Source organism: Varanus komodoensis, unplaced genomic scaffold (assembly GCF_004798865.1).
Source record: "Varanus komodoensis strain SLA01 unplaced genomic scaffold, ASM479886v1 scaffold8, whole genome shotgun sequence".
In the NCBI taxonomy this organism is placed as follows: domain Eukaryota; kingdom Metazoa; phylum Chordata; class Lepidosauria; order Squamata; family Varanidae; genus Varanus; species Varanus komodoensis.
The window spans coordinates 18,067,445-18,090,222 of NW_025336481.1; the positions used below are offsets into that span (position 1 = coordinate 18,067,445).

Below are 22,778 nucleotides of genomic sequence, written 5' to 3' on the forward strand. Positions count from 1 at the left end.
TGTAAACTGACCTTTTCCAATCCTGTGGCCAGTGTTGAGTTTTCCAAGTTTGCTGGCATATTGAGTGTAGCACTTCTACTGCATTGTCTTTTAAGATTTTGAATAGCTCAGCTGGAATACTGTCGCCTCCACTAGCTTTGTTGTTGCTCAGACTTCCTAAGGCCCATTTGACTTCACATTCCAGGATGTCTGGCTCGAGGTCAGTGACCACCCCATCATGGTTATCAGACTCTTTGTTGTATAGTTCTTCTGTGTAATCTTGCCCCCTCTTCTTAATCTCTTCTGCATCTGTTAGGTTCCTGCCATTTTGGTCCTTTATCATGCCCATCTTTGCATGAAACGTTCCCTTCATATCTCCAATATTCTTGAAGAGATCTCTGGTCCTCCCTATTCTATTGTTTTCTTCTATTTCTTTGCACTGTTCATTTAAGAAGGCATTCTTATCTCTTCTAGCTATTCTCTGGAATTCTGCATTCAATTGGGTGTATCTTTCTCCCTTGCCTTTCACTGCTGTACTTTATAGTTTTAATAGCCATGAACACTCAGAAAGTAAATAAATGAAATAAATTAAGTAACCTCTGCTCCACTTTAACAGGTTCCATTTATTACTGAGACTTCATTTATTATTGAGACTTCATAGCATTTTTAAAGTGAAAAAGCAGAGTAAGTGCGCCTGTAAGTAAGTAAGTAAGTAAATGTTGGAAGAATTAAAATGTTTTGGGGAAGTCCTGGAAAGTAAACACAGCACTTATGTGGAATCATGGCTTCACATCTCTGTCAACATTCATTGTTTTTATTTGTTTTGTCTTCTTACCTGCATGGCTGCAAGAACCTCGGGGTCACTAAGAATTTCATTGAGGCCTGGCATGCCCCCCATCCCAGGCATGGCACCAGGCATTCCACCAGGAAAACCACCTGAAAATATGAAGAACACACTCAGAGGCCTTTTGTTTTGCAGTACACTACATCTTGCATATACCATTTTAACAGTTTGTCAGAAAATGTCTGTGCCTAAAAAAGCAACTAAACAAGAGATTCCCTAAACCAGAAAGCACGCACTTTATCTGAAGAGTTGCAAAGTACAATTAGCTGCACCATCAGTATCCAAATATGGGTATCTTCCAGCTGAAAGTTACTGACACCTGTTTAATGGTTATGCCACCTGCAGGCTTCATGCTACATAAGAGAGTCAACTCAAAATATATTCTGATACACCATTTTAGTCAATTCTATGTGATTGAAAAATCACTGCCAGAGATCAAGTTCTACATCCTTTTTAGTAAGATTTTACCAAGAAAGCAACATACAAAAGGCAAGCAATTTGACAGTATATATAATTTTCCAAAGTTTACTGTCACCCTGGTTATATAGCTTTCTTCACTGGATTTAATCTCAGATAAAAAATAAAGTATCAAGTAGCAGCCAACCACATTAATTATTCTAGCATACTTTACAGAGGGAGACAAAAGAGGAAGCAGGATTATTCCATCAGCCTTGCTGAAGCATTACTTAATTTTTTCCTCATTCCTTCCCATCCCTTTTTCTTTTTATCAAAGGTCTTCCTTGATTTTAACTCTGCAGTCAGGTTTGTTTAATATACAAAAGGCCTGAGAGAATTTTACGCTTGGTGCCCAAGAAAGTGATGTTGGCATGAGGCAAGCATCCCTAGAAAGGATGTTCCATAATTTGTCAACCAAACTCTACCAGGAGAGGCAGGGGACTTGGGGAGGGAGAGAAAAGGTTCTCAGCTGCTGATCTGTCTAGCCCCATAACACTCTTATAGGTTCTTACATCTCTGTCTTAGTGTCTGCTCCTCTTATTAGCAGTTATTTACTCCATTCATGCACAAACTCCAGCAACCAAGTGATTTCCCTCTTGCTTAGTAAAAACAAGAGGGAGAACTTCCTTTTGTCCCAGCTGCATGCTAATCAAAATACTATGGCCCAAATTCACAAGATTCACTTACCTTCTACTGATAACTATTAATGCTTTGAAATGAACACATACCTGGGAAGCCACCAAACTGAGGTCCTCCTGTTTGTCTACGAGCCTCTTCCTCCTGCAATCAAAGAATCATGATAATCTACACGCGCTCCAACTAATCAAGCTCTTTCTAAAAATCCAAAAATATCAGATTAAAACATTTGAGCCCTACATGTTTTAGAGGTTCTAGTTTTCTGCAACACTGCTTCATTCCAGTGCAATACAGAATTCCGAGCCCTATCAAGGATGCTTGTGACTTGTTTTAATGCTGCAGTTTCTTCACATAATCCTAGCACTGGATTTCAAACTATTATGTGTTTATTTCTTACCAAGTTATGGTGCCTTACTACTAAATATATACTCACTTCAAGACTGACACTCTATAGCAGGAGCTAGTATTTCCAACTATTATGCAGTATTGTACAAGAGTTAAATGTTTTTAATTGGTAAGCAGCTCTTGTTCTCTTTTTGAGTCCACTTTGGAGTTTACATCCACAAATGTGTGATATATGAAGTTACATTCTGTCATTTTTTTCATTGCACACGCTTAAGCTCTTACCCTTTGAGCTCTCTCATGTTCCTCCCGGGCTTTCTTTACTCTTTCCAGTCTGTCTCGGATTTCTTTTTCTTCACGCTTTCGTTCATATTTTCTCCTATGTTCTGCAATCTTCTGAGCCTGAGGCACAGTGGGAAAAGTATTCATATGCAATACTATCTTAACATTCTACCTATCATAGCTTACTTTTAATATTTTTCTATCAAATCTTTCTATCACAAATTATATTTGTTATATATTCATGTCATTCAAGAACACTGGGACCCTAACATCTTAATTACCCTTGAAAGAAAGCTCAGTTTTTGACACTGCACAGGATTTTTTTTTAAGAATGAGAAATACCAAAGATTACTGATACAACTGGTCTAAACCCGAAATTTGTAAAGGGAAGCCTTCTACACTGTAACAGAAATCCTACTATAAACCTAAATGAAGAAACTTACATCATTATGGTAAGCCGAGGAAGAGTAATAAAATGACCCACTATTTCAACAGTCTGCTATAAAACTAAGGTTCATTTGTACTTTTACTCAGACTGACTTACAATGAAGGTGGATCAATTCTATAGACTTAAACTGAAATAGGAAGGCAAATGCCAAATTATAAGCAGAATACCACTTTAAGTGCACAACTAAGGGGGAGGTAGTGTATTTCCTTCCCCAAAACTAAAGAAAGCTTACAACCTGACATAAACCTGTTCTGTTATTTTGGAGGCATCAAGACAACTTCAAAGAAGAAGACTCATGCTTGAAACTGATTATTTTAAGGACAAAGAATATGCAGGAGACTAGATAAGCCAAGGATTATATGAAACCCTAAGGAAGAAGGAGGGAAGCCTTTTTGGTCTGGGGGCCAAATTCAAGCTTTTGGGGGCTACATTTCAGTGGTGGACTGGATGGAAGGCAAATGAAAAAAGGAAGGGTAAAAAATACTAGCATATTCAGCTTTAAAGCACTAGACATATAAAGTTCTGTGGAAAAAAACAGACACATTCAGATTATTTTTCCACCAGGATCATTCTTGGTTTTAATCCGGAAAAAAAAAAGAAATACTTAATAGTCTTGAATTATGAAATATTGTTTAGAATAATGAATAAAACTTAAAGACAAGGTACACTTTTACTCTCCATTGCCCATGATTTGTAAAAACTGTGTAACAAAGTTTTTATAGGAAGACTTATGATGCAATTTTCTGGAAACACCATCATAGGGAAAATGTTTTTTAAATTCTCTGTAAGATTTCAAAAATAGATATTTCTTCCTTGTAATTCCTTCTAAGAGAATTACATATATCTTTCTGTACAGGTCAATTCACAGGATACATATTGCCATTTGAGGAGCCTTGATCTAGACATTTTGCCTGTTTAGGAGCCAAAAATTCTGGGATCAAGATTCAAAATACAAATATTGGAGTGGATACCAAACACCAGATATACAACACTTTTACTGGTTATAGAGAAATCACACTGAATCAGTAATATGAATATGATGTCTCAAAACAAAAGAGTGGAAAATAGGTAGTTATCAATGTATGTTGTGAAAAACTGCATAGCATTCATGACACTTTTATTTGGATAAACTATTTCAATACGTTTCCCAGAATTTCCCCCCTTCAGAGGATTATGCAGAAGTCCTCAAACAATAATTTTTGTATCCTTTATTTTAAAAACATCTCTGGTGGTGGTCTCCCTATTTGTGGCCTGAAGTTCGTTCCTCCAAGGGCTGACCTAGCTTACTTGCTCCTCTGTTCTGTGAAATCATATTGCTCTACTTGGGTTTTTGTTTTTGTTTTTTTGTATTTTCTCCTTTGGTACAGGTTTCACCGAGAAAAAGAGGTCAATATGCCTCAGGAACTGGGTCAGTTGCTGTCAGTTTTAACAGCAACTGACCCAGTCTATTTGCACTAAAAGACCATGTTTTTATTCATATGGAAAGCAGAGACATAGACTTTATTCATATAAGTATGGGGCTGATGCATTTTCAGTCTCCCTGCAATGTTGTCTCTTCCCTCTTTACCCATAAAAGCTACTGATAAAAAAGGGTGATAAGAAGCCACATTCCATCCTGCAAGACCTGTCAATGAAAGAGACTAATATGTGGAATACCGAATGATGCACAATTAAAAAGTCATTCTGTTTATTGACCACTGAAGGAGGAGATCAGGTGACCCCAGATGTTGCTGAATTACAATTCGCATTATCTCAGACCACTGCCTATGGTGGCTGGTACTGTAGGAAGGTAGTCCAGCAACATCTGGAAGGATGCATGTTCCACACTCCTGATCCATGTAATAGCAGGAGAGTACAGAAAAGCCAGGTTGTCGTATTATCAGGTTCAGTAATGTTCAATTACTGATATCTCTATAATATAGTAAAATGAATGAACTACTATTGGATTAATCTTCCCTTTGTATAAAGTTAAATCTGACCCTTATTTACAAATCATTTTTACATGTCATATAGCTTAGCCTGCAAAGAAAGGAATGGTTCTCTGGAGTTACAGCGAAGAATTTTCTGAACTGTATTTAAAGTCAAAGCTGACAGTGCTCCCTTGTGGCACAATAGTGAAAAAATAACTGCACTGCATCAAATGCACTCTTTTCAGAAGAAATTCACACTTTCATACTTACACAACTTATCTGAAGTTTTTTTCACTGTCACTTTCTCCTTGAACATAGTTCTACTGAGACAGAAATTTATATACATTTCTGTGGCGAATTTCAAAGGTGTTTACCAAGAGAGTGGCAGTGAACCAATAGCTTTACAGGGTATGAAATGCTCCTCAGCAATCTTTGCCAGAAAATAACAAGTCAGTGGCTTTATAACTGCTTGAAGCAATAAGGACACATATCTCTAATAGGTCCTGCAGTCTGGCATTCATTTGGTATAATACCACAGATATAAAAACATAAGGTAAGTAATCTTCCCATCTTTGTTCCTTTTGTCACTCACTCGTGGCTGTACTTCCTTCAGCATGGCACTAGCTTCATCATCATAATCCAATTTACAGGCCAAAGACAAGTCACGTGCAGCCTCCTCCCAGTGACCTAACAGCCTGGCAATGGTGAGTATTCAAAAGTTAATATTTGTTTCTGTGGACGTACATTTTAAAACAAATTTAATCCAGCCATAAGAGAAAATATGGGTGCACAGAGGAATGCATTCAATTAATGATTATGCTATATGAATATCTGCAGAAGTAAGTTATTCCTTATTTCAAAGTTTTACATTTAGCAAGAATGGTGAAATTTAGCATGCTCAATCATGAATGGTTCACACAGTGAGGTCACAGTGCATGTAGGGAATACAATGACACTCTTTTTCTTATCTAACCCTTGCCTAGGGGTTACTGAGTGAATCCAGCAAGTGTGGGTAAAAAGCAGGAACAAAAACTAAATGACCCTTCCATAACCCTAGAACAGGCAATGAGCTGGACAAGGGTTGTCTCTCAAACCACACTTGCTGGGTTCACATGATCCAACAACCACTGAGCAGAAACTGGATATGTAGAAATGCTCCCATGGGTTCCACTTACCTATGGTTTATTTAAACCATAATTTATTGAACTACCCAATTACTGTAGCAGGCAGTCAATAAACCTAGAGTTTTTGTTCTCTCAGTCCCTAGTTTTTCACCAGTTCTCCATATCCTGAATGTTTTTAGCAGGATATTACTGCATCAGCTGCCTGCTTACCACTGATCTGCTCCCAACAACTTTCACAGCTAACTAAAAACATCTCCTTTACTCAATTCCTGGAGAACACAGTGGCGGCATTCCTTGTGGAGAATGTTAACAACTTCTCACTGGAGTTCTTTTAGGTACCTGGAATTAGCACTTTTCAGAAATGTATTTTGTGGGTAACCTGAGATCTGAAGTTCTTGAACTTTGAGGAGGGGGGGGCAGAGATGACTTGGTACATACAGTTTGGCAAATGAGGCCCCCAGCTCAGTAACTAATCCTTGTCAACTCCTCTAGCACTGTCAGGAGTCATGCTGAGCTTCTGGTTGGGGAACAGGGCAGATCTGTGTTGTGACTGGTCTTGCCAGGCAGACTTTATCATTAGTGTGAAGGCAAATGAAAAGTACAGCTTCCTGTGGGGCAAACCCTTTCTCACCTACTGCTTCTGCAGCCTGGCAACAAAGAATAACCCACAATTGTGAGTTTGCATGTAATAATCCTATGGTTGAAATAACCAGAGTTCACATCCCAGCAATCATGGATTCTTTCTGGCCTGTTCATGGTTAACAATTCATGGTCAATACAACCATGTTAACACAACAGAACAACTTGGAACTGAACATCCCGTACCATGGACTAATGTACAAACTAGGTCATACAATGAACTTCTTCAAAGCATTACCACCTAAAAATTACTTATGCACAAAGACAGCATGCTGTAACTTTAATCTTAACCCCTATTTCAATAGTATGACTGCTCTGTAACAATCATATTTATGTACTAATCAAAACCATAAAAGTTACAACAAAAACCTATTATTTAGAAAAGTTGGTATTAGGAGCTTTACATCCCTCAAAAAAAGTCATACTACTAACTCATGTTATAAAGAGAAATTGGACTGGGAAGTTGTGTTTTCATTACTTGGAGAATTAGGACATAAGCAGAAGCAGGTGTTTTACCTGTGGGCTTTTCCTCGCCATTTGTAGGTCTGCGCTGAATCAGGATTAATCTGAATAGCTCTGTCACAATCTCTAATGGCAGCATTTGGCTTCTGCATTTTCACAAAAACACTGTCAATAACAGGAAAGTATGTGCTTAATTAAAGAACCATCAGCAGAAAATTGTTGGGTCTACAGCCTGGAACACTGCAGCAACTTGCTTGACAGTTGCAGTACTTATTCTGATTGTTCCCCATCATTTTCACCAAATTATGTGTTCAGTATTTTCTACACAAGCTACTAAATGTCAGACTTCAGTTGCTGATAATGTCACTGCAATATAATGGCAACTAGAGAACCATTCAGAGGAGGTATCTGTGGCATCAATCAACAGTTTCCTTATATTTTAAACTTCATGTTATTTGTCTGTGGTAATGACAGGCATAGTAACATTATCTGTAGCAGACAGACTATCAACTGCCAATTAAAGGTTAGCTCCTTTCAGCTAAAGACTTTACTAAAGAGTGCAAAAGCTACTCTTAAAATGTTGTGAACCACTCAGAGAGCTTCAGTTATGGGCAGTACAGAAATGTAATGCAGCAATATAATATTGATATTCATCTACTGTCCTACTGCTGCTAAAAATTGGGATCAGGAATATGACATGTAAATTATGTACAATTTCCATAAATACTTAATCCAGAAAACTGACATTACACTGATTCTTCTGCCCTATCTTGCAAACATTTCTTCTATCTTGTAAAAATTTCCATTACAACCCTAAGGACTGTGGAAGGTATACGGGGCAGATTCTTGGTTTTTCAGGTGATTAACAGCAACTCAGAATGGCAAGAAAGAATATTAACTTAGGAATGACCTTATCAAAATGAAGAGGCAGCAGAGGCTAAACCACTTTTTGCAACTGGGGAATGGTTGCAACAATTACGCGCTGCATAGACGCTGAAAACTTACTAATTACTAATTTAACAAGTAGTTTACCTGTAATCTGGAACTCTGGAGTTAACTCATCCAGACTAAGCTACATTTGGGCACCTTCTAAAGTACACTTTTTTTAAAATTTAAACTCTCACCTGGCTCGTTTGGCGTACAGGATAGCCAAATGAGGATTCAACTTGATCGCTTCTGTGAATAAATCAATGGCTTTCTGAAGTTCACCTGAAAATATTAGTAAATCTTTAATTGTACCTGGTAAGAAAATCAAATTATATATTGTCTTAATTAAGAGACCTGGAGATATGTAAAGAAGAGTGTGGTATAAGAGGAAGCAGTCTGGGCTACTGTGAAAAAAGACAGCCAAGTGGCTGCTCTTTATGATCACTTTTCTGGAGCCAAAGAGTTGTAATAACTCTAGGCCAGTTGCAAAGATCCCATTTCAAGGTATTTGAATGCATGACAGGTATGCATCTGTGGGGTCTCTTGAGGGAAAATTATGTGTAGCTGTACTTCAGGCCCAGATTTTGTGCAAAACTCACCGTGGCTGCCCTGATGGATGTTCTGTGCTAGAAAAGAGAAAAGGGGAACACCACTCTTCAATTTTCCTGTGAACCTCCAAGAGATTTTTTTTATACCTTTGACCATGGTATCCTCCTGGATCAGCTATGTGCAGTGAGACTCTATAAAGATTCATTCTCTTCTCCAGGCCCCCTGTCCATGTGACTACCAGTTTAGATCCCACTCAATGAACCTTTGCCAGCATTCTCATGATCAGAGAAGAGAGGGATAGATAAAGCAATATCCCGTACAATTCAGCAGAAACACATCTTCCAGGGAGCTCTGCCTTCTTCTGCCCAAGAGCAGATGCTCTGGCATACAGTATTGTTCCAAGTACTTTTATAAGCAGCACAACCTCTTTCTATCTTTTACTATAAATTGCCCAGAGACATCTCTGACTATGGAGTGGTCCATAAATGTTAATAAATAAATAAGTGGTAAACAAAGCAACTCTAAGTGTCCCCCACATGCTGAAGTTCTTGTGGAGCTGAGGGTATTCACCAAGGTGTTGCTCGTACTGGCAATATAAGAGATTGCTGTAAGGGTGATGTCCCTCTAGACCAGGGGTCCTCAAACTATGGCCCGCAGGCCAGATACGGCCTGCCAAGGTCATTTACCTGCCCCCCCATCAGAGCTTTCGGACTCGTTCGGTGAAAATGATCTCTGAACAAGTCCGAAAACTCTGAGCCGGCGCAGGCATACTCTGAAACTCTTTTGGTTTTGGGACTAGCAGAGAGCCAGCACATGTGCCAAACTGTGACAGCTCCCTTCAACTGTGCATGCGCCGGCTCTCTCTGCTAGCTCTGGCTAGCTTCTGCTGCTGTGCTGGTCTTGCCAGCATGAACTGAACACACGCCAGCGCTTCCTCCTATTGCATGCATGCGTTGGCTCTGAATACAGAAGAGAGGAGCGAATATGGAACCGGACATTGACCATCTCATTAGGCAAAAGCAGGCCCATACTTCCCATTGAAATATTAAGTTTATGTTGATTAAAATAGTTCTACATTTTAAATATTGTATTGTTTTCCTTTTTTTGCACTACAAATAAGATATGGGCAGTGTGCAGAGGAATTCATTCATATTTTTTTCAATCTATATTCCAGCTCCCCAACAGCCTGAGACAGTGAACTGGCCCCGTTTAAAAGTTTGAGGACCCCTGCTCTAGGCGCACCAATTCCAGAATCACACAGCTCACTAGGCCAGAATAGATGAGGTGTCTCCCTGTTTGTAGATATAAAAGATCACTGTGGTATTGTCTGTATGTATGTGATGACAAGAGAAGAAAGTTTGAAAAGCCTTGAGAGCTTTCTTCATTTTCAGTTAATATCCAGTTAATTTATATGCTTGTGGGCTTTGAACCTACTACACATTCCTTAGATCGTCACAGTGGGCCCCCCATCTGGATAGGGAGGCTTCTGTAGTGACTGTAAATGTTGGCTTGGGGGAAATGAACAGAGTCTCCTTGGTGAGACTGCAGCAGTACATCCACCAAACAAGACTATTCCAGTTAAAAGTCAATGTCCAGAGAAAAATTCATCAAGAGTTGTCCATGTAACGGTATTCAGGGAGAAAACATAGCTAGAAAGGACACATCGAGAGTCTGGTTGATGGCACTACCATGACCATTGCCACCATGAGTCTAAGGAGCCAATGGATCAGGAAGGCAGTGATGACATAGTACATGCACTCCCTGTCTGTTGGCCATGTTCATCATCATTGATACTCTAGATACTGGGAAATATGCTTTTGCTGAATTCGAGCTGAGGTGGGCCTCAATAAAGAAGACTGACTGAGAAGGGCAGAGAACAGATTTCTCTGAGTATATGCAAAGCCCCAACTCCTCTAATAAAGTACAAGCAATATCAACTGGTAAAGTCCCATCCTCTTTGCCATCATCTGGACCTTCTTGACAGAGTTCATTTGCTTGCCATTCTTGCATTGGAGAGCCCCTCCCTGTTGAATGGTAGACCTTCAATGCGGGAACAGGCCTCCTGCAACAGACTGGAGAAGTGTAGCCAGGCATGCCTCCTTAATGCCACCTAATCAATCACTAGCTTTGTTACCATAGTCCACCGAGTACCTGGCTGTGTTGAATTCCCCAGAGAGGTCCGCCTGGCGCAGTCGTTATTTGTTTTTCGGTGCCAGGCGAAGACCTTTTTATTTATGCAGCATTTTAAATGTTAATATTATTGAATTTTATTCGGCCAGGGCAGCTTATTTTATTTTACTGTATATATTTTAATTGTCATTGTTTTAATGTATTTTGTTATTCGATGTTGTAAGCCGCCCCGAGGCCTTGGCAAGGGGCGGCATAGAAATGTTTTAATAAATAAATAAATAAATAAATAAATAAATAAATAAATATTCTTGACAGGAGAAATGCATGGCTTCTCTTTAGAACACTCTGGTGAGCTCCCTTTAGTCTTCTGATAAGTGGTAAACAAAGGGAGCAAATCTCCCAGAGGAAGAGCTGGTAGTGAGCCATGGTGGCCTGACAGTTCACTATCCACAGTCCCAGAGCCGAAGAGGAGGAGATGTGCCTCCTCATCAAATCCAGGTGGCATCCTGCTCTGTCCACTGGCACAGAAAGCTCACAACATGTCCTCCCTGGGCTGACTCCACAATGACAGAATTTGGTTGAGGATGCTGAAATAGGCAGGTTAGATACTTTTCCTGCACTCTACACATATTTTTCAGGAGTTTCAGTGTAAATGTGACAGATGATAGAACCCTCCATACCTGCTGCGCCATCTGCAGCAGCAATGGCAGGAATATTGTCACTGGCATCAATTCCTCTGTGTGGACTGCATCAAAGACTGTGCACTTCACCCTCTCTGTTTGCTGCTGAGTATCCAGTCCAAGAGACTGGGCCACCCTCAAGATTTGTTCAGAGAAATGATTCATATCCGCTAATGAAGAAGCAGGGTCTTCAATTCCCACAGCCATATCTAGAGAGACAATAGTTGGGTCCACCAACTATTGTTTGCATACCACCAATGGGAGGCTGAATTAGGGGAGTAGTTTTCCAATAGAGGAGATGGTGGCCATGGTCTGGAGTGTATACAGGAAGGAAAGAATGATTGGCTTAGTGGCACAGTGGAGGTAGAGACAAGTTCTGGGGGTCTCTGAAAATCCATAGGTGCAGAAGTTGGCACCTGTAATCTTGGTGGCAGAGGTGGAGACATTTGGAATGAAGGCTCTTCTAAGATACGCTTCTTCCTTCTAAAGTGGGGTTCAGGATGGAATGGAGGATCATAAAGTGCTTCCTGGTCATGAGGATATCCTCACAGATTGTAGTATCCTCAGTATAGAGGTGAGGCAGACCATTCTGCCAGATTTGTCTCACTGACTTTTTTAGCCAACTTCTTGGTCTTTGAAACCTTTAGAGACCAACCAGAGGTTAGTGGTGCAGTCTGGTCCATAACTAGAGCACCAACTGTAACAAGCACAGAACAAGACAAGGCTGATTCCTCCAAGGTGTACTGATGGTCTCTCTCCACTGAATTTACCATTTGGAGCACCTTGTTCCACAGCTCTGCCCTAAAATGAACCACCCTGTTCCTTTGTAAAGCCTCACTATAAGGTCACAAGTTGATGTCATGACCCTCTTCAAGATACAGGGAATATCTGTCAGTTGGCTTGCTGCCTCATTGGACAAACTTATGAAAAAGCGCCTTGAGTGTCATTAGAAAGGAAATGAAGGCAAATAATGAGAGAAGGAAACAACATAGTTGAATAGAGTCCAAGAGACTCTTTCCAAGGGAAAGTGTAAAGAGATTAAGAATGCAGGGAAAAGGAAGAAATATGGAGACAGTTGAGTTGTAGGCAGGTTACAGCTGTGAGGGGAAATAGAGTATGGACATTAAGAATTGCTAGAGAAAAGAACTTCTCAAGGCACCAAAAAGGCAGTCAAAGAAGAACTGAGGGAAGGAATGGGAACTCCATATACTGCTGCTCCATATACTGCTATACTCCATTAGGTCTCCCACCAAACATCTCTCAGCTATAGAATCTTCCCATCAACAGGCTCCACACAGGTGCAGAGTCCATGTGTGTGATGCACAAGGATCATGAAAAAAGAAAACTTAAGGACTGCTTTCTCCTGTATCAACCTGCATGGGTGTCAAGCTCTTTCACCAAAACCATTATCAGAATTCCACCAATTATCAGAACTCAAGAAGGACCTTTTCCACTGGTGGGGCTCCAGTTATAGACTTCCTTTCTAAGTACTGACATTACCTTTTTGTGCCAGATTAAGGCTTCATTATCTCCAGTATTTTAAATGAAATGATCTTTTAAGATGTAATGGAAAGAAAACTTTATAACTGCATCATTTGCTGTCTAAGTTAATTTTAAACTTGTGAATGTGAAAAGTGCTTGTGTTTTAAATGTGGTTCTTGTAGTATTACTTAATTGTATTTTATTGTAATTTCCTATTGTCAACAGGACTGGGATATATTTGCATGAAACTTGGCATGAAAATATGTTAAAGCAATTATTTTGTTGGATAATTCTTCTCCAGATCAAGCAAAGAATGTGTTAGTTTAGAGAAGGAAACTTTTCACATTGTAGAGCAAGTGTATGTTATTAAAGTGTACACTTAATCTAGTAACACAGCAAGGAGATGCAAGCAAGCAGTCATACCACAATCAATTCCATAGCAGGAAGAAAATGGGACAAAAAGGTCTGTACCTTTAGTATAGTAAATTATTATGGACAAAAGAAAGCATTCCAGACATGCAAATTCTGTAACAATAGATTTCTGGAGGAGGACAAATTCTTTCTATAAAGTTAGACTAAGGAAGCCGTCATTAAGAATTCAATCTTAACTAGGACAGATACAAAGAAGTACAGTAAGCACACTGAAGCTTAGTATATTCACTGATGATTAAAGACATTATAGATATTTTCTGAAATGCTATCAATGTCCGCCACTGTTAGAAGTGAGTGGAAGAGCTGTTCAATACATTAAATTATAATCATTACAAAATTAATTCACAATACATAAAATATTTCCTTAAATTCCATAGAATTAAAACAGTACTAGACCAATATTTTAGAAAGTTATTCTGGCCAATTCACAGTACAATCCCATGGCAGGTCATAAGATTCTTCACAATAAAAGCCAACCCAAACCCTTGTAGCCCATGTGGAAAGAACCATGCCAGATGACCCTACCAGGCTGCAACTCAACCTTGGGGTGGGGGGCATGCCAGGAGTAGGATGGGGTAAAGGCTGGAGTTCCAGACTCCAACTGATTCCCAGTGATATTTCGGCATCCTTCTCTCCCCATTGCAAGCCCTAAATCTAGGTGGCCAAAATAATTCATCTAAAGAAAATAGCTGGCTTTTGTGCATCTGCCCCATTCAGAGGTATCTATGCATCTGTACTGGGAGTGACAGGACTGAGTCCTTACCAGGTTACATTCATTATATTAGTATTTAAAATATGCAAATTCATCATTTTTTAAAAAAACTATTGATCCTTCATTGTTCTTCATTGTCAGTTGTATTTGGAAATAATAAAACAAATTATGGAGACATCATAGAACCAGAACAGTAAACTTCAAGAACATTGGGAAGACAGATAGCAAAATCTAATCTGTGTTTTAAGATTAATTAGCTAGAATAGTGGCACAGTACCATAAATCTTAATAGTATATTTAGTATAAAACAAGGTCTGATGCCAAAATACTGGACAAAACTCTAGCTGCTTGACCAGCTGCCACAGTAAAATTAAAAGCATGGATAAGTTAATATTCAGAAACAAGCACAGCCTCTTGCTTTTAGGTATGTCACTTGAAACAAAGATACTGGGGGGGGGGGTTACTAAGACATAAGCAAGCTACACAGTATCCCATTTTCTTGTCCAATATTTTATTTCCTCACATTTAATGTTAATATTTAATAAATATACTAATTAGAATGGAGTACTTGAGAGCTCTGTGATTTCAAGAAGTCAGAAATCGATACAAGAGAGTGTATCGGGATAACTACTAAATATCACAGATACAGTTACCCACTTTTGAACAGTGGGAGTTATAAATACACTAGTAGTACTTACAGGATGGACAAGTTTCTGAGTTAAGAAGCCTACAGTCCATCCTGTAAAGTGGAAGCACTGGGAAACATTCCTATTTTGCTTACCAGTCAAAACCACAACTATAGCAATGGATTAATTTTTTAAAAAAATACAATTTAATATACAGAGCTTACCTTCACCTAATGCATTAATTGCTTCCACCTTCTTTTCATTGGCCTGGTCCATCATCTCTTCTGTTACCTAAGGAGGAGAAAGGCAAAGAGAATGAAATCTAGAATTAACCCAAAATATTTGCAGAATATTTGGAGAATATTGCTAATGTCAGAACATTATTGTTAACAGTACAAGAAAGAGTATCAGTATTCAAATCAATCTCAGAAGGTGTTTAGAAAAAATATCTGTTACCCTCCTAGATATAAAAAAGAGTTAAAATGTATTGTTGCATATGTGAATATTGGTGGCCTATATGCATGCGAATTAGTTAGGTGCCTTTAATACAATTAAGTCAGGAGGTGCAGAACATCAAGCCAACAGGACACAGCAGTTTTTTGAAGGACTACTCTCAATGCAGTCTTCCTGCCCCCACCCCACCGCTCCAATGTCCACATTCAAGTCACTGGCCATTTAGCTTTTCCCCAGATTTTCCCCCCTCACATTCTAAAAGACTGAAATGCCTCTAAGGCTTAATTACTGGCAGTAAATATGCAAAGCTACACTACTCTAATATTTCATCCCTACTCTTGTCTTTAGCTTTTTAAAGCTTTTTTTAATGGCTGAAAGAGGTTCTGCACATCTACTTTAGAGTAATGTTTATGCTGTATGAACAAGAAATGTAGGTTGGTTGATCTAAAATGTCAACTAGAGTTTTACAGAGAATTCCAAACTTAATGAAACATGCTTACCTCAACACTTTCATCTCCCATTGCTTGAGGTTCATCACTGTCTGGTTCAATCACTCCTTCATTGTCAATTTCTGTAAATAAACAGCAGTAATTAGAGGAATCCCACTTCTTTCACACAAGAGGAAAAAAGAAGGCGAGAAAAAAATCAAGTTGCCATAATTTTGCCAGAGAGACTATGCAATAATGGTAACTGACCTAAATCACTCTCTTCACTCTCAGGCTCTGGTGGTTTTGGTGGTTCTTCTGGCTTCTTTTCTTCTGGTTTTGCCTAATGGAAAAAAGTAAGTATTACAACAATCTCACAAAACGTCCCTCATAGGAAGTGCATTATCAGTCTAAATTTTAAAACTGTTCTACTGTTTTTCAGAAATGTACTTTCTTACTCAGATAAGTTTAAAAATTAGAACTGGTGTAAGCCATGTCCTAAGATTCCCAGGGATAAAGGGGTTCCACAAGCCTGCATTCTCACTCCATTACTTTAAAACTTTGATATTAATGAAGTCATTTTTGTTTACAGACAAAATTTTCATATGCCAAAGATCCTTGATAGACTGGTTAATCGAGTATCTGCAGGTAACATTATCTTACTGTCTGTTACACTGTCTTTTCATCTATGGGAACCTGGACATTCCAAACCTAGAAAACTGAGTTGAAAACAACTCTGAATAGGCTCTTAAATTATAGGGACACTGGCTCAGTTCAATTCGTCACAAGAGTAAACAAAACATAGGTGTTGCCAGTTCTGACATTTGGGGTTTTGCCAATAACAACAAAACTGAAAGGGTCCAGAATCTCTTCTTACTTTCAATTTTAGATGCTTCAAGATCCATACCAACACATGCAATCAGAAGCAAATTTGGAATAGATGCAGTCCTAGACCTGATCCATCTTAGGCTATTAAAGCTACTAGGTAGTAGCTAGGTCAAATGAGTGACACCAGGCACCTTAAGAAATGCCTGAATGAGCAATGGCCAAAAAAATGGGTAAAATCTTAATTTGACCATTTTTAAAAATAGCTGTCAAACTCTGATCTTACTTTGGAGGCTCTAACACTTCTGCTCTTAATGGAAGAAAAATGTTTTTAAACAGAGATTACTAAACACTAGAGGTGCAGGTGGACATAGCTGCCATGTCAAATTCAAGGTCTATAAAATGACAGGCAAACTCTAACACCCAATTTCAAGAAGATCTCTCCTTCCCAATGAAGCTTGCCACATACCATTGAAAAAAGTTAGACTTTCAATTAATCTATGAAGATCTTGAAATTTATATAGTAACACTAAAATACAGAACAATAGGAGGCATCATCAGAAAAAGAGCACCTCTGACAGACAAGCTATTTAAGTCAGTGAAGACGAATATTCACTGAAGACAATTCTCAGTAGCACTGTTGTCAGCAGTGATTCAGAAAGCTGTGAAACTAATTATGCTAATTTATGCACTCAAAGGTATGGTATGTTTGTGTTTTCCAAAGTGTAGAACCTCTCCCACATGACACAACTTTTGTAGATGAATGTTGTAAATAAGGATAATTTTTTAAAAGAAAAAAATAAGCATACAAATCCACAAGTGGCTCTTCTGGGCTGTATTCCAACAAATAAGCAGAAAAGTTTGTGAAGTGGTGGGTAGGTGAGAATTAAGGGCTATTTCTCACAACAAACACTCATTCACACACAGGAAAAAAAGGAAATCAGGGCTACTCATTTTGCTATTAACTTTGTAGATCTGTTACCTACGTATCTCTAATCAGCACTACTCAATCCTCTGCTGTTTTCTGCTTCTCAAAAAATGAGCTCCTAATTTCTCTTATGGAGAAGGGGACTCCTCCATGCAAACCCTCTGCTCTGGCAATGCAAAAGCAATGAAGCCAGAACTTCTGTTCTCGGCAACCCACACTGCTGCCAACTGGAAAGTTTCACTCACAATGCACAGCATTTGAAAGCACTAAGCTGAGCCAAAGGAATATACCTTTGACTGTTGGTCCAGTAGACTGCCATTGTAAACTGTCAGTTCACATTTATTTATTACATCTGTGTACAGATAAAAAACATATATACAGTGCTCCCCAGAGTTGTAGTTTTTAATGAAACTGATACAAGTTTTGATTGCAACTTTTTGGTGGTGGGGGGTGGGTGGGTTTTGACATGTTTTATCTGTTATATCTGACACTGCCTTTTATTATTTATTTTTAATTAATTCTATTTATTGTTTATCATTTTACTTTGTGAGCTACTTGAGAAGTTTTGCATCCTAATAGGCTGCCAAGAACTGTTTTAAGGAAAGAACATGTAAAGGAGGAGGAGCTGAGCAGACACAATTTCTAAAAGCACAACAGAAAAGGAAGCTTTTAACATGCTTCCAGAAGGATGACAGAGAGGGAGCTACAGGATTCCTGAGGGAGGACATTTCACTGGAAGGTAACCTGTACCTCATGAAGGACAACATGACCTTCATAGACTCTGTGGTATTCTGAACAGCATATAGAAGACCTACAGAGTCTTTATACAGACCTGACTGCCATGGAAACAACCAAAAATGAACACTATGTATCCTGGGGTATGCATAAAGAGGGTCTGAGTCATTCTTAATCAGCTTATTGACACATAGGCAGGGATACAGGCTGCGATCTCTAGCAACCTAATTTTTATTTTTTGCATAGGAGGTCAATTTTTACATCAAACTGTTCCGTAACCCAGTAATTTTATGCATATGCATAAAAGCATTCATCTCAACAAATTCCTCTCTTACCTCAGCAGTCTTTTCTGCAGAAGTGTTGCATGGTGCTGGTGGTATTGTTCCTCCCATGCTTTCCAATGAAAAGCAAAACAAGTGAGATATAAAGTTTGACACTGTTTGTATTAAGGTAAACAACAACATAAACTGCTAACTAGATAATGGGTGGTTTGGCATCTCACACTAACTGATGAACAGAACAGAACAACCCACAGTGCACCTGACAGATGATCAACTTATTATGGTTTGTCCCTACACTCCTCCTCCAGCCCTCCAAGAAGTATCCGAGACTCAGCAACTACTTTTCTCTTTGCAAACTGATTGTAAGCCCCTCTTCACTAACTGTAGCTTTTTTCACCATTATTACATTGTGCTTCTTCTCATTATTATGTTATTCTTCCAACAACCACCCTGTGAAGGTTGGGTGAAGAGTCCTTGACTGGCCTAAGGTCACCCACTGAGTTCATGGCTAAGTGGGGACTAGAACTTAGATCTTCATTGTCAAGGACCCTAACCACTGCATCACACCCTTTTTTATTTTTTGTTGCAGGGGGGAAGATTACTTTTTGCAATTTTTGACAGTTCCTCCAACATGATAAAGCAGCACAAAAGGAGGACTGCTCCTGGTTGTCCTTCTTTTTAATTATTTACTGGAATATGGACAGCTAGCTATTTAAACAATGGAAGCAGATTCTTTTTTTAAACAATGGAATATGGACAGCTAACCATCAAAACAATGGAAGCAGATTCTTTTTTTGTCAAGAGTTGATAACATTGATAACATTCTTATCAATGTTGATAAGAATATAAACATAAGTAAATGCATGTATCTCTGTTAAAGAACCCTGATTAGCCCTGTCAAAAAACACCTCTTTTAAAAGGAAGCATGCTCCCATAAACTAGATAGCTTGCACTTTCCCACTTTTTTTTCCAGTGTGGAAAAAAGTGAAAATGTTGGGGAAAAGTCCAACCACAGATCCTGGAATATCTCACTGCAAAGGGTTATCTACTAATCACCCTCTTTCATAAGCAATGATCACTCATGGCTTGCTTTTCCCTTGACAGTTCATCTTTCAAGAGCTGCTAAGAAAATGCAACATAGAAAATGAACCCATGGCAGATTCTGAGTAAATGCCCATGGTAGGTGCCTGCTGTAGTCTGACAGCAGACACTTCCCCAGATATTGCTCAGAAAAGGCTTCCCATTTCAGACTCCTGTAAGTGTGCAGTTCTGCACTTGCACAAGTCCAGCTAAACAAGCTTTTTAAATATAAGCAAAAATGTGCATGTATTTAGTAATTTTTTAAATGGGCACTGAACCACAGACAGCTCCTCCAACAACATGCAGATTGGGTACTCTGGAGCAGCTGTCACTGGCTGTCAACTTAAGAATCATGAAAAGCAACATATGAAAAGTAAAAAGGACAGAGTTCAAATTTAAACTGTAATTTGTGGAGAAAGCCCAAGCACACATTAATAGTAGAATAAGAACTCCTTTCTATAAAGTAAGTGGTATGCAAAATAGCCCTACTACCTTTCCTAGACTAAGAAATAGAGATACTCAGCTCCTTTAAACCATTTCATACTTGTGCAGTTTATCTCCAAAACATCTTTATTTGGCTTTCAGTTGCCCCAGTATGTATAAACAAAAAAATTCAAAGGGATTACAATAACATAACTCCCTAAATGACTTGGGGCCAGGCTATCTGAGGAAATGCCTATCTCTAAGTGTACTGATCTGATCACTACAGTCATTGAGGCCCTCCTCTGTATTCCTCCTCCTAATGAAGTAAAAGGGGAGATAGCAAGAAAGAGGGCCTTTTCCATAATAGCATCCCAACTGTGGAATTCAATCCCACTGGAGATTAGGTTGCATCATCCCTTTAATTCCTTTAGACACCAACTAAAAACATTCCTGTTCCACGACTATTTTGATGGGTGAATTGGTAGGTTTCTAAGGGTTTTTACTTTAACTGTCTGTCAGATCATAATTTTAGTGCCAGATATTTTATTTTGTTAATTTATGCATGATTCTATTTCACTTTTCTTCAGCTTGTTTTAACTGGTTTAATACTTCTTCTCATTTTATGTCCCTTCTCATCTTATTTTGATATTAATCTAATTGTTTGTTTTAGTATATTTATTGAGATTATTATTATTGGTTTTACAGCAAATTGTGAATTGTTTTGATTGTCTTGCATATGTTGTGAGCTGCCCAGAGAGCCTTATGGCTAATGGGACAGCATACAAATGAAATCAAAAAAATAAGTATGTCCACCTTCCTAAGCCACTATTTTGCATCTAGCTCTCTAATTGTGCACCTAAGGCTTCCAGTGAAAAACAAAGCAGATCAAACAAGTCTGAAGTTTACCCAACCATTTTGTGAAACACTTCAGACATGATAATAACAATTGCCATATCCTTAAACAGAACATTCAAAGCAAAACAAAAATTACTTAAAAGAAAATTCAACTATAGTCTAGCTTCTCTTTCAAGGGAATTTGAGGAAAGTAACTACTAAACTAGATTTATGCTTATCCTATTCTATTTCAATTTTCAACACATTCATTAGAAAGATTCTTAATATGCAAAAACATATTAATGCTATTTTTTCAATCCTATGATGTGTTATGCATGTCTAAAAGATGCAGGGGCTCCATGTTCTGAAAACCTTATGGACAAATAATCTATGCATTTTTTAAAAAATCACAACTATCCCAAAAGGTACCTCAAATGATCTAATTCCACCTTTCACAAAGAAAATCTATGTTACCCATGAGCAGACATAGCTTCGGCTAGAGACATAATGGGCCAACTTGATTTTTTTTACATTTCTCCATGCCAATTTGAAATGCATGCTTTTTCATTGTCATGGAATCACACTTTCATTTAATATCTCAAAAAATGTTAGCCTGCTTTCAATAGAATCAGTATTACAATGTGGGCTTTTATTCTTGAATATGAAACAAACCCCTATATTAACTTCAATTTTAATTCTCTAGAAAGTGGTTGGTTAAGTAAATGGCACTCTTGGCAAGGTCTGAAACCAGACCTGAAGTTATAAAAAGGATTTAAAGAACAATCTGGAAAATCTTAAGCAATTTTGCTGCTGTGCACAGTGAAATAGGTAATCCAATTAACTGCTTTAAGGTCTAGAAATTTGTTTATAACAATATGAAAGAAATCTGGCCTCTTGTAGCATTACAGAAATTGACTTCTAAAACTCAAGTCAATAATATCCTGTTTGTTATGCGGTTTATGTTACCTAATTTCAATTAAATAGTTAAACACTTTTTCTGGAGAGTAAAACTTTGCTTTTCTCAAAGAAAATAACTTCAGTCGAAAAATTTGCAAAATATGCTGTCACACAGAGAGATGATGCACACATTGCACTGTATGAAAAAGCTCTGCAACATGAATTTACCATCTATCCCAACATCATTCGTACAATTGGTAAAAAGTGCAACGACCTTCACACTTGATTAAAAAAGTCCTCTTCCTCACCTTACAAAAGTGTTTATGTAAAGAAAAAAAAATGTTCTAATGCAAACGGTCCTAGCAGTAGCCACGCTACAGAACACGTGTTCAATATAAGGGTCTGAAAGCCTTCTTGGACGAGAAGGTGGAAGACTGGAAATGCTTCCGATGACTCGACTAGGCCTTCAGCCCTGGAATTCGACAAATTGTCAGCCAAACGGTCTCTGATTCAAGAAAAGGGTTTAAAAAATAAACAAACAGCAGGCGCCCCATATAGCTAATAAGTATCCTTTCTTCTCAAGAATTACCTATTTTCCGAGCACCACAGAAGTGCCTAGCAAAAGGGCACGCCAAGTCCAACGGTCCTTGTTTTGCAAGTTCTGCTCTGGCTACCCTACGACAGCAGAGCCACCCCCAACCTTAACCCTCATGTTCCTCGACATCCCACTGCACGAAAGAGCAGCTCACATAAACCTTTTACGCCGAAAATAAGGAAGGGGGGGGGGAGACAGTACGAGGAAAAGAGAAAGCGGGAATAGCCACCACTTCCCCCTCCCCACCATCTACTCCCCTGCCGAACGGCCAAAACGGATTTTGGCACTCTCACCTTTCCACCCACTCGCGGAAGAAACGCATCTCTTCAGCGTGCAGGACGGCCGGATTCTGCTTGCAGAGTTTCACGAAGGCCCGCAGCTCGTTCAACTTCCGCACGTCCATGGCTTGCAGGTCCCTCACTACCACACCACACCTGCTGCTGCGGCCACTGGAGCTTCGTTCCGAGAGGAGTGACGAAACTTCCAAACCTCACTAGCTCCAGGCCCCGCTGTCACGCGCACCTCAACTCGGCCACGCGCCCCTACCCGATCCGCCCCGCCCACTTCCAGCTTTTCTCGGTGGCAGCCCCTCCTTCTCGCCCGCTGGCCTTCCCCACGCCTGAGAGGTTCCCCCTGCCACGC

General features: G+C 39.0%; 1 protein-coding gene across 1 annotated transcript in view; it reads right to left on the minus strand.

Annotated features, from left to right (window-relative positions):
• Positions 1–22,760, minus strand: part of ST13 (ST13 Hsp70 interacting protein) — a 27,027-nt gene extending 4,267 nt beyond the window's left edge. Inside the window, exons 1-11 of the mRNA XM_044454948.1 lie at positions 22,430–22,760; positions 18,362–18,419; positions 15,809–15,881; positions 15,614–15,684; positions 14,885–14,951; positions 8,247–8,331; positions 7,177–7,287; positions 5,490–5,592; positions 2,543–2,659; positions 2,008–2,059; positions 815–915 (exon numbers count right to left, since the gene is read on the minus strand). Of these exons, the coding sequence (XP_044310883.1) occupies positions 815–915; positions 2,008–2,059; positions 2,543–2,659; positions 5,490–5,592; positions 7,177–7,287; positions 8,247–8,331; positions 14,885–14,951; positions 15,614–15,684; positions 15,809–15,881; positions 18,362–18,419; positions 22,430–22,539 (948 nt within the window). The 5' untranslated portion in view covers positions 22,540–22,760. The remainder of the gene's footprint in view (positions 1–814; positions 916–2,007; positions 2,060–2,542; positions 2,660–5,489; positions 5,593–7,176; positions 7,288–8,246; positions 8,332–14,884; positions 14,952–15,613; positions 15,685–15,808; positions 15,882–18,361; positions 18,420–22,429) is intronic.
• Positions 22,761–22,778: the final 18 nt, after the last annotated feature.